A 16,207-nucleotide genomic window follows, 5' to 3' on the forward strand; every position below is an offset into this window, starting at 1 on the left:
TTTGAAACATTAATACCTTCCCTTCCTTTTAAGCACAAGCTAATACAGTATTTATTAAAACTTGTCCCACTTGAGTTGTGATTTTCTTTCTTTTATTGTTCATTGCATTTATAAAATACAAACACATATATATACATATAGTTTAAAGAGCCAATAGAGGTAGAATCAACAAAAAGTACTCCATCCAGTGAGAGATAACTATTAATTTGAATACATCACTGAAAGAGATGCTAACAGTTTCAAGCTCTTATGCTACTTGAACAGGCATATTTATAAAATAAGCTGCATATCTTGAAGCAATTTTTTATCTTTTATCTGTAACTGGTTTCAATTATTTGACTATGGCCATGTTGGAGCACTGCCTTGAAGGGATTTTTAGTCAAACAAATCAATCCCAAGACTTATTTTTTAAAGCCTAGTACTTTTTCTATTGAGCACTTTTGCTGAACCGCTAAGTTACAGGGGCATAAACACACCAACATCTGTTGTCAAGCAGTGGTGAGGGACAAACACATAGATATACATATATATGTACATATATGACAGGCTTCTTCCAGTTTCCATCTACCAGATCCACTCACAAGGCTTTGGTCAGCCTGAGGCTATAGTAGAAGACACTTGCCCAAAGTGCCATGCAATGAGACTGAATCCAGAGTTTTTTAGGTCCACTAACTCTATTCATAAACTTATGAGTACATATAACTTATCAATTTTTAGACAACTACACACACACATACACTGCATATACTTACAGGTCTTGCTCCACAGGTTGACTGAACTGAAAGTTAAAGAAATACCCAGCCACTTTGCGTGAATTTACTGTACGATTCTTTATTACCTCCATCTGAGTCATGGCAAAATTATAAAATAAAAATGACCATTGCAATCTAGGTATGATGCCATTTGGAAAGCACTGTACTTTGCTGGCTTTTATCAGCTGCCCTCAGCTAGTTTTTCATTTGGTTCTTGATATCTTTGGCATTGCTGTTGTCCTTCAAGGTACAGGTGTAATTCTTCCCAAGGCATTGGATTTATTTTTCTTGGATTGTTGGAATCTCAGATGCCTGAATGTTGAAGATGAAATTTGAGCATAGTCAAGTTCTGAAATTCTGAAAGATTGATCATGTGACCATCTTTTCTAGTGAGCCCATAGTTTGCCATATCCCTTGGAAATGAGACTGTGAAGGTCTGGAAATGTTGAATTTGGATTTAGGAACTTTATTGTTCCAAAATAACTGAAGAAACTGATAGAAAAATCATGCAAACATCTGTAAATCAGTAGCTTTGAGACAATGCATGATAAATTGAAAAATGAATAAATAAGCATTGCATTTGATAGAGTTAACTGAATGCTAAAGGGTTGTTAGAGGAGTAACAATTTCAAAGTGGAAGAAACTGATGCTCTCCACTTACTTTGGTGATTTCAAGCTATGAAAGAGAAACACATTTAATACTATCAGGTGATATGATAAAAGTAGCATACACATAGACTTACACTTGTCTCCTCTCCATGAAAAGAGTCACAGACAAAAGAGAGGACAGCTGTCATTGGATTCAATGGACAACTATAAGAAACTGGATAAAATGCACTCAGTTCATGTTGTAATAGAAAGAGCATCCAGTCATGGAAAAGATATAAAAAATGTAACATGTTGTTACATTACTTGGCAACCTCACTAGTGCTGATGCATTGAAAAGAGCACTCTGTTAAATGGTTTGGAAGGGTGTCCAGCTGTAGAAATTATGCCACAGCTGACAGAGCCTGCAGTTCACCTGATCCTGTCAAACTATCCAATCCATGCCAGCATGGAAAATGATAATGACTATATATATAAAGTGGGTCTCCTCCTACATAGGATGTTGTCTATCAACGTAGTCCTTTGTTATATTCTCTATGAGAAGCAGCAACAATTTCAGATCTGTCTTCACATAAGGTTGTACATTTTTACACAACTCTTCCATATGTATCACATGCCCTTACTGACAGGTCTTCTTTCTTGTGCACTACACCTGTCTCTTATTTTCAGTTTTATTCTCAGTTCATATGACCCTTATTATTCTTACACACAAGCATTATACATTTAGTGGAACATACTTGCTTCGTTTCATCCTAGTCTTTGTAAATTCTCTGCTCTGAAAGGTCTATGTCTTACTACTATGCTGCACAGCAGTGTGTAATCATCATATTCTAAGAGTAAGTCCTTTGTTTCTAGACAGGCGAAATAGCTCCTTGAACTTTTCCTGATCACTTCTAATTCTAAATACCCATTCCTACTGCTAATTTGGTTTTCTAGGTAACAAAAGGTATCAGCTGTTTCTAAAGAGGGTACTGGAGAGTCTGTCTTACATATGCTCTTAGTATTCATTGCTTCTGCACACCTCTATTACATGGTATATACCTTCTCTAGTTAGCTTGCTTTTGTTTTTACTACGTACCTTGTGTGTCAATAGCTTATGCTCGGTTACCACATGGACATTCTTTTTAAACACCAAGCATGGCTATCTTTAGATGAGTCCTGTCTTCTATTGACTAATGCTTTAGTCTTTGCTAAGATTACTTTGAAATCTCTCATACATATATATATATCATCAACATTTAATGTCTACTTTTCCATGCTTGCATAGGTCAGACAGAATTTGCCCAGGTAGATTTTCTATAGTTGCATGCCCTTCCTGTGACCAACCTTCAAATTTCCAAACAAGGTAATATTTTCCCATAGCTAATCGTGTTTTCCAAATGGGAAACGAACCCAGCTTGTATGACATCGATGCTCATTTACAATTATGTAGTGTCTAGACAAGGGTACACACAAACACACACATACATACAGGGTGAGTCAAAATTAGCACCCAGTTTCTGGAAAGTCGTGCCTTTGTTATTTTGCAGGTTATTATTAACAGTTTTAAGAGTTACTAAATCTGGATCATGTATCATGTTAATACTCTTTGATATTCCAACCCGTAAAACTATAGTTAAGCATGAGAAGTATTTCTCAATTGGGAAGTCATATATATCAACCCTAAAACAAGAGTTGGGCACTATTTTTGACACCTCCTATATTCGATTTCTGTCTGCTAAATCCACTCACAAAGCTTTGGTTGACCTAGGCCCACAGGAAATATCAAAGATGTCACGCAGTGACTGAATCCTGGCCTACATGGTTAGTCAGCAAGCTTCTTAATCAGTCATAAGGTTACCATGCGTCCCAACATCCTGGATGGTTTGAATTTATCTGATTATTTTTGAAATCTGGAAAATCTTTTATTTCATTATCATTTTTATGCGAGTTTCACAGAAAAGGTGAAAGGCATTGATACTTTAAGCTTTCTAGTACTTTATGAAACAACAGAAGCAGGAAACCAGTCATACGATCTTCAGGTTTCTCTAACCAAGACTTGATCACATTTAAAAAATTTTAAACATAGCATGAAAGTAAATGCTCTTATAACCGCAAGTATGCTTTTTTTTTTTCTTCTTCCCTAAAATGAGTATTGCTGGCTGCAATAATTTGACTCCTTTCCCTTCAATATCTGCTTTAATATCCAGTTGAAGAAGCTGTGAGAGGGAACTTCTACTTCAATCAAATCATTGGAGATTATCATTTAGCAAGTCATTTTCACCATCATTTAGAATCTGTTTTCCATGCTGGGATGGGTAAGACAGTTTGACTGGAGCTGTTAAACCAGAGAATTGCACTCGGCTCCAGTCTCTTTTAGCTTGGTTTCTATGGCTGGACGCCCTCCATAATGCATACTAGCACGAGTACCTGTTATGTGTCACTGGTATGAGTGCAATTTGCATCCAAATATCAGTACTGTGAAAAATATACCTTTACAATATGGGATAAATATATTTTTAGGGTATTATTTTGATACATTTCAACTACCTCTATTTTAAATTTTAAACATGTGGCTTATTTAATGAAAACATTAATCATATTATGAAGGTGGTGCTTAGATAGAATTGCATGAATAGTCTCCATGCCAAATAATGGTTTCTCTCCTCCAGCTAGTTCCCTAAACCAAAATCTCATGTTCCCCCACCAATGAATAAATTATAGTTTTTTTTTTTTTCTTTTTCTTACAGCCATGTAATTCATTGGTGCCAACAATAACTTCTGGGGTTGATAAAGTACCAAGCTAACAACAGAGATGAAACTACTATCTGTATGCTCCCACTCCAATTTGAGGCCTTGTGACCATGTAAGAAAGAAATATAGTCAGCATACTGAATACTTCAAGTACACAATTGGCATTATGTGGTAAAATGAAACTAATTATATTTGATGATGGCAATTTAATTAGTGACAAAATTAATTTAGTCCTTATGTTCTAAGAAAGTGAGAGGCAGTATTGTTCCTACGATTATTAGACTTATTAGGTTCAAATGAGAAACATGAGATGAAAAAAAGCACAAGAATAAATATTCTGTTAGAGATATAGCATTACTCTCGTATTTCAGTCATAAAAAAAAAAAAAAAACTAAATGAGAAAAGGCATATAGATATGTCTTGATTTTTTAAAAGATAAATATTTTCATCCTTAGAGTCAGTGCTTTTACTGAAAGATGACTTTTTATTGTACTGCTTAAAACATAGCAAACAGTAATAAACAGATTCAATTAAGCAGACAAAAAGAATTATCGTCTACAAACTTATTTGACAAAGAGCTTTAAAGTTTAATTTTTGTAACACAGACCACCTACTAACCAAAAATATTTAATCACATATCCACACGGAAATATAGAAATCTGTCAGTCACTACACCAATGCCAACAAAAGAATGAACACCATAAATTATTCTGATAAAAAAAAAAAAAAGCATCCAACTATTAGTAAGATTATGCAAGACATATGTAGGAACTCTAAAACTAAATTTAGCTGTGTATATACTGCCTTGATCTGCTCAAATTTATAAACAGTGTAGTACAGTTTGATTTGGTAAAAATTTGTTTTCCTGACCTGCTTCATGTAACAGCAATCAAATTTAGTGAGCAAGTTTCCAAAATTTTAAAATTGAACCTATGTAGATCAATGTGAAGGCCAATTATTTTTCTCCTGTGAGTATAAGTGAAGACAGTTCAAATTTTATAATTTTTCTAGTAATATTTGCAAATAGTTTCTAATGCAAAAAGTCTATGTTCGGTTAAGATTTTCTATTTTCAAAGTTAGCTGTGACAAGTATCTTCTAACTGCTCATTCTTTCCTCCTTGTTCATTTGCTCTCTGGGATTGCAGTAAATCTGTTGTCAAAGCTAGTAATATACAGGGTTATTCAAAAAGAATGAACTAATTTCATTATGCAATATTTTAATAAGGAGAAGCAATAGAAAACTCCAGCTAAGTCACAAGTATTTACTCACAATCAACTTTTATTTTCTGTCCTACAAGTGTTCAATGTGGCCACCACCTGCAGCACAGGCAAAATCCTCCAAGATGTGTATCAGTATATCAAAAGCAAGTTCATTATGGAACTAAAGAATAAATATGCTTTGCCTGAGGCAATTCCAAAAGATATTGACACAGAAAGGAAATGGAAAAACTTTGATAGAGAATCCAACCAGACAACCAAAGTACTCAGTGGATTGTGATACACTGATATGCGTCTGGGAGGAGCTCTCTTATCACACTGATGTTGCCCGTGCTGCAGGTGGTGGCCACATTGAATAGGAAATAAAAGTTGATTGTGAGTAAATACTTTTGACTTAGCTGGAGTTTTCTATTGCTTTTCTTTCTCCAAGATTTCAATGATGAGACAGTTTATTTTTCAAATGACATTGTAAGGTAGGTGCAAGAGGCCACATCTGGCTGTATTGAGCAAAAAAAAGAAAAGAATATTTTGGCTGGTTATACAGTCATCTCCATTCATAATCAGGTGCCATTTCAATGTATATAACATTTATTGTATTTTACATAACATTGTCTTTGAATTACACTGACAAAAATAATAATTTATGCAAAATTTTCATTTGCTTTAACCTTGTTAAATGTTGTCTTTAGAATAGCAATGTACCACAATTGTTTAACATATCTTATGGCTGTGGCCCTAAGTTTCTGTATTATAATGAGGCAAGTGATATGGTTTTTGCTAGTCTGATTTACTTTCACAGTTGTAAATCAGACAACCAACATGAAAATATTCAAATCTGAAAAACACCCGTTAATAGAGAAAAATGTTACTTAAAATGTAGAATATGTACAAATGTTGTAATTAGTCCCATCAGAATACCTTTAAAAGCTCATACTTATACTTTAGCATTTAGATTTCTTTGCCAAATATAATCATCTTGCAGCTTCAAGATATTGATGTGATAGTATATTTTTAGAATGATATTGTATGGGGAGGTGTGAAAGGTTGGATCTGGTTAGCTTTACCTTAAAACAGAATATTAAAGCCAGTTATTTACTTTTTAACCTAGCAAAAAATAACAGCAAGCGTATGACTTATGCCCCCCCCCCCCATTAGCTTGACAACCAGTGTTAGTTTGTTTACATCCCCATTACTCAGCAGTTCCGCAAAAAGTGACCAATAGAATAAAGTACCAGGCTAAGAAAAAAAAAAAAAGCACTGAAGTAGATTTGTTCATCCAAACCTTTCAATACTTGAACACAGTCTAATGACTTAAACAAGTAAAAGATACATAATGGGCTTTCATTTACCAAATCCTATCACTAGGCTTTGGATGGCCCAGGGCTGTAGAAAACACTGGCCCAAGGTGCCAGCAGCAGGGCTTCCCATTTACTCCATTAGCAAACACTCACAAACTTGTTTCCTCCATCATCTTTTTACTGCTTTCAAATTGTGAGTTACAAAGTAACCTGCACTATTGGTTGGTGATGTACAGGTATAAAAAAAAAAAAAAGAACAAAAAAAACCCTAGCACGGAACACTGTATGTAGTTAGTAAATCAAATTGAGCAGTAACAAAGCACAGATTGAGATAGCCTTTTAATCTTACCTGGAAAGACCTCTATAGTAGTGGTGTCATCAAAGAATGCACCCAGCTACCTGCTAAGTGGTTCAATGGCTTTCAGCCATGGAAACCATATCAAGACTGAAATATCAGAATAAGATGCAGTCCTTACAGGATCCTTTTTCAACTATCTAATCCAGCATAGAAATGAACACCATTTAAAGTCAAGGGGTGGATAGTTTGACAGGATTCAACAAGCCAGAGAACTGTGCTGAGCTCCAATGCATGTTTTCGCATGGCTTCAACAACTAGATGCCCTTCCTAACACCAATTATTTTACAGAATCTAAGGGATGATAAAAGGTTGTACTAGAGAGGGAGGTGGCACTGAGGTGCTAAAGTATGAAAGAGGGACAAAGGAGACAAATAGCTACTTCACAGTATATAAAAGTGGGTGGGATATCTGAAAATAGAATGATGATAGTGACAGAGCAGAGTCTCAAAATACAAGTGTAAGAGAGAATATGGATAAAGAACTGGGTGTAGTGAAGGAAGTGAAAAAATAGGAGTGATTCAAGAATTGACACATTGTATGTAGCAAAGTAAGGGAGGAGAGTAGCAGTAAAATGTACTGAAAATAAGATGCAGTTGATGTGCAGGGTGGGATGAACTAGAGAGAGAGAGTGAAAGATGCACAGCTATAGAAATAGAGGCCAGAGGGATATGGGGTTGGATAAAGTGAGTGGAGGGGGGAGGGAGGGAGGTGAAGGGTCAAATATTTTGGAGATACTTTTGCAATGAACTAGTGACTGGTTTGTTGGAAACTAACTCGCTAACCAAATGCAATTAAAAACATATCAATAGTGAAGTATCCTAAAATATTAAGTGTGAGATTAAAAAAAATTTACCTAGTCATTGCACACTACTTTTCTTCAAAAATAAAATCAAGACCGATATTTGTGAAAATGTCTTTTAATACAAAAATACAACTCGATCCATCAAATATATATATACACACACACGCATACACACAGAAGAAAATGTACTCTTTTTCATGATATCAAGTAAGACCATCTGTTTTATATAAACCTATATTTTTGACATTGGTAACTTGTGTTGATGATAATGGTAAACTGTCCCCTCCTGCTGTAAAAAGTCCTACAGGATAGACACCTTCATTACTACCAGAAGTCACAATGTTGTCAATTGACTGAGTTGTTATAGTTCGATTTAGCGGTTTGGAAGGGTCTTCTCTAATGGGACTGGACTGAGAACACATTTTTTCTACAATACATGATACAGGGGATAAGTCAGAAACTAGAGAGCTTTCAAATACATTAGATTTTAATTTAGACGTTCCTTGCAATACATTTGTTGTGTTGCTATCTGTGGTGTCTGAAAATGGTAAAACAAATTCTGAAGAGGACACAACCGTAGAATTCAAACCGGTACCTGGTATCCGAGAACTGATTGATACTGGAGTAGATGCGTAAGACTGATTATTCAGCTGACCATACCTGTCATCTTCAGGCCCTACAGGTTCAGTTTTCACACTGGGAACAATGACAAAACCACCAGAGGAATTGCCACTTTTACTAGCATCTAGTGAAGCAACCTCAGATTCCTGTCCAAAGACAGCTGCTGTATCTTTCTTAACTTGTGCTAATTCAGCCTCAGATATCTCTTGTTTAACATCAATGACTTGTGTAGTGACAGATGGAGCAGATTGAGATGTAACTGATGTGATGGATGATGAAGGCAGAGATGGTTGAACTGTTGGAACTGTAATACTGGGTGGGTTTGATAGAATGGTCTGCATCTGGCTGAGATCACCAAATACAGTAACCGTTGAAGCTGGTTGCTGAGGTATTGTGCTTGGAAGACGACTATCACACAGTTGTTCAAATTCTTTCATGTCCAAACGTTTTGCAATGATTTTTAACTGATGTAAAATATCAGGATCAATATCTAATAGCCCATTGTACATATATTCAGCAAAGGCATTTAAAGCTTCTGTGCTAACTTCTTCAGGAAAGTTTACTTGGAGAAACTTGTGAGAGAGGATATCTGTACTGAATACTGACAACAGTTTTGGACACACAGCAGACAGGACAACTTTATGCACCTGAAACACAAACACAAGGAATCAATTACATAGGGAAATATATGAATGGGAAACAAAACATAAAAAAGTAAAACCACTCTTAGAAATAAAAATACATTCCTTGAAGATTCTACAAGGTTTTATAATGTGTCAGTATTACAAATAAGTTAATTCAAGAAATCATATCGATTTCCTGCAAGAAACAGGTCCAGTCCCAAAGGAAGAACTTGATATTCTAATACTATTATTTCTGGAAGATTAGTCTGATAGAAAACATGCATTCTTCATTTGTTTCATGAAATGTTCTTTAAATAGTCAGTAAATTAATTTGCAGCCAGAGAATATTAATGTTAAAAGCAATATACCTACCATCACAGTAGATGAGCCATTACCAATACCAGCATCACACAACTTTCCACTTTTCCACAGAGATGCTAGATTGGACATGACACAACGCTGATGATCAGCGACAACAAATATTCGTTTTTCTCGTGGTCGAGGTTTTTCCACAGGCTTCGGTTTGGGCTCACTTATTTGAATTGGTGGAGCTAACACTTGAACAGGCCTTGTAATATTTTGAGAAACCTGGGCCACACTCATATGCTGCTGGACTGGCATTTGAGCTTGTAGTGTTTTTGCAGCCATCTGAGATACCTGAGTGTTAACCATTTGTCTGAAATGAAAATTTACATTTTAGAAGAAAATCACTAGTGATGTTCAAAATTAAGAGGTGAAAGAAACCAATTAATCATACATACCGCCGGTCATCAAATCGACGATTTTCAAACCTCCGTTCCTGGAAACGCTGCTCCTGGAAGCGTTGCTCATCAAAGCGTCGATCATCAATTTGCTTTTTCTGAATTTTTGCAGGTGAAGGTTGAGGAGGTGAATCATCTGGAATGAGTACTGGTGCAGACGAGACAGTGGCAGCAGCAATCTTTTTACGCCTAGGGTTCTCAGGCTTTCCGGAAAATACTTGATTTGAAGGTCCTGCCTGTAAGCATAAAGAGACTATTTGAAGAAAAATAACATAATTGCAACTTCAGAGTGCACTAAAATGACAAAACAAGTTAAGCTCTGCCTTGTTTATCTCAATGAATATGTTTATTTTGCAAAACAAACCCAGAATATTCTTGTAGCCACTTATTCAATAAGAAATAATTAGTTTAAACTATTACTGAAAGATACAAATATCATTGTATTTTGAATAGCTACGCAACATCCACCCCAATTCATAGCTAGTCTCCTTACACAAGACCTGAAAGTTTTTGGAGAGATATTGACCCAATATCTGACTGGTACTTATTTCTATTAAACTAGCACTGAACAAACTATTTCAGTAGAAACAGTAAATTATTTCACTATACTTCACTGAAGACACACCTTTCCGTGAACAGTTGAACATAAGTATAAAAATAATATGTTGGAATAAAGAAAAACTGAAGTTTATATCATAATCAAAAGCGAGATAAATTAGTCAACATCCATAGTGCAATGGAGAATAAATCTAAGTTCCAAACCAGCTAATAAAAGAGTAGAGAGAAATAGTGAGGAAAAAGCAGAGAACGGTAGCTCTCTAAGCAATAAAAATACATATATATGTAAGTTGTCATAAAAATATGTTAATGTAAACTAAAGTCGACCATTCTTAATATCCTAATTGAAATTACTTCACCACAAAAATTACTTACCTTTAAACTTCGTGCTATACACTTGGAATGTAGTTCAGATTTCTCGTGCAGAAGAAGTTTACTTTTCCTATGGCTGGATCCCAAGTCAACACTACCTTGGACCCAAGCATTTTTTAAAGCAGACCTAGTGCTGGAGAACCAATACTTCTGGCAGACAGCACAGCTAGCTAACGGATTTTGGTTTGGACGCAACTGTACCAGTAACCAAGGATAGGTTCTCTGGAGCTCGTTCAAAGAACTAAGCGACGATTTCGTATACCTAACACTTTTGGGGATGAAATGAACACTACTTTTCTGTGCTAGGACACCGGTGCTATACGTCGTGTTGTTATTAAACAGGAAACCCTCTGTATTCTCCATTTTCCTTAAATTCAAATTCAAAGACAAGCGTCCTATATAAAAATTGTTTCGGAGTTAAAAGGTAATCGAAGTCTGTTGATTTGTAACTGCCATCATCTTATCAACCCAAAGATTTACACAATAGAAAATTTAAATTTAAAAATAGATAAACACAACAGCAATATTACTGAAGATTGTGTCAACAGAATCTGAATTACGAAGTAAAGTAATTATTTTGAAATTATTAAATTTCAATATTTAAGCTGTCAGATGAATATTATATATATATCCTTGACCACTTACCAGGGGCAGTTTAATGTAATCGATCAGCGGCAAAGGTATGTGGCGAATCGTATTATCACAAACATTCCGAAGCAACCCGAACGGAGAATCTCCGTGGAATTCCGAGGTTGTAGTGAGGGTGGAGCTGGACGTCACACTCGTCTCATTCTGAAATCTGACACTGTTGACGACAGACTGTTCAAATTTGTCATCGGCATGAAATATACTAGAACTGCTGCTACTATTCGACCAGACTTTCTCCGGTAGATTTCCTTCACAAAAATCCTCAATGCCCTTAACACAATTCCTGATTCGACTTACAATCGATTTCACGATAGGCTCATTAAACCTGTGCTTCGAACGTAAATGCTTCGGTAGGTTGCGAAATTTACTTAATACAGTTGAACACGATCGAACAGGGCACTGAACACTATCCTCAGAAGATGGGCCCTTAAACTTCCGAACAAAAACCATCACAAATTACAAAATTTGCTTTACTGCAGCGGGCGATTGAAGCTTTACTTATTGAATGGAGAGAAGGGGGTGGGGCGGAAGCTGCAACTGAACGGTGAAAAACTAGATTGATGAAGAATGGAGGGAAATCAAAATAAAAAGTGTAGAAGCTGGGACGGGCGGAATGAAAAAAAAAAAATAAACATTGAAAATATTCCATAAAAACGAGAACATTAAAATGGCGGCAGGTTGTGAACCTCGTGTTCATGAATTAGTGAGTGGGTATGCTATTAGATAGAAAGGAAGACTAGTTCTCTAGTAGGAAGACTGCTGCTGTGACTTGTCCACTGGCAAAGAAAGCAGTCTGAACAACCAATACGATAAGAGATCAGCTACTGACGACCGACCAACAGAAAGATATTAGAAAGGATATGCTACCTACGTCTCTTCATTGTGACAAACCTAACACCGAGACAGGTCAGTCGTCAACCACAATAGCGAAGAAAAGTCCTTTCAGCCCTAGAAGGTGAAACTCCTTTAACAATCTTACGCACAACCGAACAACACAGAAAACAACATGTAATCCTACGCCAACTGGCAAGTGCACGAAGCTGCAAGGGACCAGAGAAAAGCTTTGACAACGTCGCACTATATAATTTAATTAGTGATTTTATTTCCAACCAAGTTGTGAACAAACCCACCACCGATCGAAATAGAATAGCTCTGCCGCTCCCGAATATAATAAAACAACTCTTCTTTAATTTGTGAGCACGTTATTCTGTATGTAATTATATACACACACACACACACACACAATTATTAAACAAAATTATAAAGAAAAAAAAAGTTTCATGATAAAACAAAAATACAAAAACAAATTAAGTCATAAATATTTACAAAGCAAGAATGTGATACTCTTTAATAACGATACTAAATGTGAGAAACTCCTGAAACTGACAATATTTTTACCAACCCACCTGCAGTAAATATGATATTCCTGATTGTTGAGGTAAGTCCATATTATAAATCCTTAACGTAGAAATTTGCGTGGTTCGCAGACAATGATTTGTGTAGATCTGAGAACAACCAGCCTCTCGAGAAATCTCTTTCATTCGAGTTCCGAGAGTGTTTTTACCAATTGGCATGTTATCATACCATGGAACTTCATCTGGATTCACATTCTGCTTGCTTCTTTGCCAAAAAGCATCACAGAGTGGATTTAAGAGGCTAATGTATTTTTTGAAAGAAGTCAGCGGGCACCATTTATTACCGGGTATTTCATACATGCGTACTTCATTAACATGAGGATCCCCATTGCTGTTCAGTTCAGCTCCAACCCGAAAGGTCACATATTGCAGACCCTGAGGTGATAATTCAATACTGAAGTCTCGTTTCGAAATCTCCCGCAGATTATCGCGCCCGCGGCTACACATATGCAACATTAAATCCATGAATACCTTATTTTGCAAACCTCGTGGTTTGTCCTGATCCAGAGCTGACGATAGCATAATTTTCTGTATATCTTCCTCTGTAATAGGATTCTTACGCTTAATAGCATCCTTGCCCATTGCCCTCAATTTCATCAAAATTACACTGAACACTTCATTGGCTTCGATGAATTCGTCATCTGTTATAATATCTAAATGCGACATTCTCTTGAAGTGACGCTGTAAACCGTAACGCAACGTAATCATCGATTTCCGAGCATAGAGTTTACCACTAACCTGGCGCACCTCTGTGTAGAACTTTTGCAGAAATCGGCTTAATTGTTGAGCAGGCTTTTTCTCTAATAAAGACAAAGTTGTGTGTTGAGTCCTACAATAGTCCTTTAGAATTTTGACAGCACTTTTAATAATATTTTGAGTTCGTAACGATTCATCTAAATCAATAAGCTCCACACCGTTCATATGGTTTGGAGAAACACATGCTTTAGGGTTTTGTGTTTCTGGTTGGGAATCGCCTAGGTTGTTGGACGCCATGTTGAGTGACAGAATTAAGAAATAATTATATAAGGAAATCTATGAGCAATCAGCAATAACTGCTAGCTTTTGACTAAATATAGAACCATACAGTGCAAAAAAATCGGCTGCAGCAACGTGTGTAAAGAATTACGTTAATGATACTATGATGCAAAAGCTGCTTCCACTCTCATATTTCTCACACCGCCATTTTTCTGTATCACACTTATTTCCCATGGGGAACAGTAGACTATTGACCGACAGTAGTAAGTCCACGTGAGATGCACTAGCCAATGAGAACATCCGTAGTCATAGTTCTAGCTATTACACTATTACATGGCAACTAATAGCTAGGTAATAGCAAGAGGAAGATCGGGAATAAAGCTACCGCGAAACAATATATTTCGAGAAGCCAATTACTGAATAGCAGACCCATCCAATCGAATAAAATCGCACCAGATGTTAAAATGTCTCTAGAAAACAAAGGCAAACAATACAGAAGAAAAATATATAACAAAAAAAATCAATTAACCTGGTAAGAATCCAATAGCGGTATAGGGTCAGGGTGCTCCGGAGTGGGGCCGTTCTTACCAATAAAATGCAAGCTACATAAATATGTCCATGGTTTGATGTTATTAACAGTGAAGTATAATCGACCGCAAGCTTTCACCCAACGCTGACACTTCGGTAAGTCTTTGTGTGGTTTAGGGAATGGAATCCACCAAACCCCTTTCATTTGCGGTCGGTTAGGATAACGGCTATCACTTTTACAGGTACCATAGCTACAATGACGATTGGCCGGCATTTTGTATATAACGTCGTTAAAAATTTCGTCCTTCCACAATATTCATCAGAACTTCAACAAATCCATGCAGCAATGCGAAAAAAAAGATCAGCCATTTATATTCACTATTAAACACATCAAACACGTTTGAAAAATGCTGGTCACGAGGTTGAATAGAATATTATGCTGTCTAAAGTAAATGTAGCACTAGGATTTATTGATTACCGTCATCTTATGATAACAGTAACTTCCCGAAAAATTGAACAACAGCGAGTGTTTTCCAAATCCTATTTAATTTTCAGCACAAAGGTAAATATACAGAGAAAAAGTGAGGGAAAAAAAGCAGGCACTTCGCTTTGATAAACTGTTTAAGTATGGCGGACAATAATGGTAGTCACAAACAGTTTGTCCTATGAAATATACAGTAATCTACACATGATAAAACCTGCTGTTAACTCAGATATAGCAGCAGCAGTGGAAGGAGGGAAATAGCAGCAGCAGTGAAAGGAGGGAAAGAAGTCAGATAAGGAAAACCAACACAGACAAGTTCAACACGTCAGTAATAGCAGTAGCAGTAGTGTTGCCATGGCAACGGCCAGGAAAAGAGCTCTCTTTAACATGTCCTAAATACAGTAGTAGATTCAGGTAGCGGGCTATGCAAGTTAGCTATTTTACTATTTTTTGTTTCTGTCTCCATCGTACAATAGGCATCATGACAGCAAATAAGCCACTGGCATTCCATTGCACATAAAATATTTGAGGACAAGGTTTCTAAAATGCGTTAATAGCAAAATATCTGTGTACTTTTTTCTAGTTCTATTTACATACACCTTGTACTCTTCAGACACAACACAGAACTTTTATTTCCGACCCCATACCCGAACGAATTTGCGGAAGAGGCAGCTCTAGTAACCACCTCGCTTTAAAATAGACACAGCAAGATCATTTAGAAAATAATATGAAAGCATGCTAGCAATGAACACACTAAAAAAAAAAAAAAACTTTTTGGATCGTGCAACTACAAAGTTACCCTCCCCCATCGAACATGCATTATGGGCTCAAGGAATAGTTACTATGACTTCCTATTGTCCAAGAGTCATTCTTAGCAGACTGATTAAACTACAAAATGATGAGAAAGTAATGAAAACAATAGAAAAGTGATTGGCTTCCTTTTGAATCCACAAGAGGAAATGAATTAAACACTTGCCAGTAAACGAACCATTCTCAATACTGGCGTTGCAGAGAAGAATCGAACCACGGCACATGTACCGGATGATTTATGAAAGTTTGGGAGGGGTGGGTAGAGTCTCCAGATTAATAGAAATTAGACAATAAAGATCGAAGAAACATAAACATAATGCAAAGGGAAAATATCTTAAATATTCTGTTGTGTATGGGGAGAGTCACTTTTTGTGCCTTATAATTTAACACTCTTAAATATTGAAATAAATCAGTCACAAAATTTGGTGTTTACCGATTACTAACTAGCTCACCTGCAAAAAAGTAGCATAGACTTTTACAAAAACAGAACTTTGAGGCGTAACTTACTCCAGTCATTCGTTTGCAAGAACATTACAATTTCTCAAGTTGGATTATAAATCATTTTCACACTAACATGCTTAAACAACCGATGCATCCTTGAACTTAACGTAAAAGACGAGGGAGCCCTTAGTCACTTAACGGCAC

The 16,207-nt window shown here is 36.3% G+C and overlaps 1 protein-coding gene across 3 annotated transcripts in view; it reads right to left on the reverse strand.

The window, feature by feature from the left end:
- Nucleotides 1–7,866: 7,866 nt before the first annotated feature.
- LOC106877732 (uncharacterized) overlaps nt 7,867–16,207 on the reverse strand; it is a 63,806-nt gene continuing 55,465 nt past the window's right edge. For 2 of the 3 annotated variants that reach the window (XM_014926705.3, XM_014926704.3), the window contains exons 3-5: nt 9,773–10,008; nt 9,384–9,687; nt 7,867–9,035 (exon numbers count right to left, since the gene is read on the reverse strand). In XM_014926705.3, the coding sequence (XP_014782191.1) occupies nt 7,971–9,035; nt 9,384–9,687; nt 9,773–10,008 (1,605 nt within the window). In that variant the 3' untranslated portion in view covers nt 7,867–7,970. Of the gene's footprint in view, nt 9,036–9,383; nt 9,688–9,772; nt 10,009–12,756; nt 16,172–16,207 lie in introns of those variants that run through there. The other variant, XM_014926706.3, reaches the window with a different exon arrangement.

This window comes from Octopus bimaculoides, chromosome 3 (genome assembly GCF_046866305.1).
Source record: "Octopus bimaculoides isolate indiv1 chromosome 3, ASM4686630v1, whole genome shotgun sequence".
Lineage (NCBI taxonomy): Eukaryota > Metazoa > Mollusca > Cephalopoda > Octopoda > Octopodidae > Octopus > Octopus bimaculoides.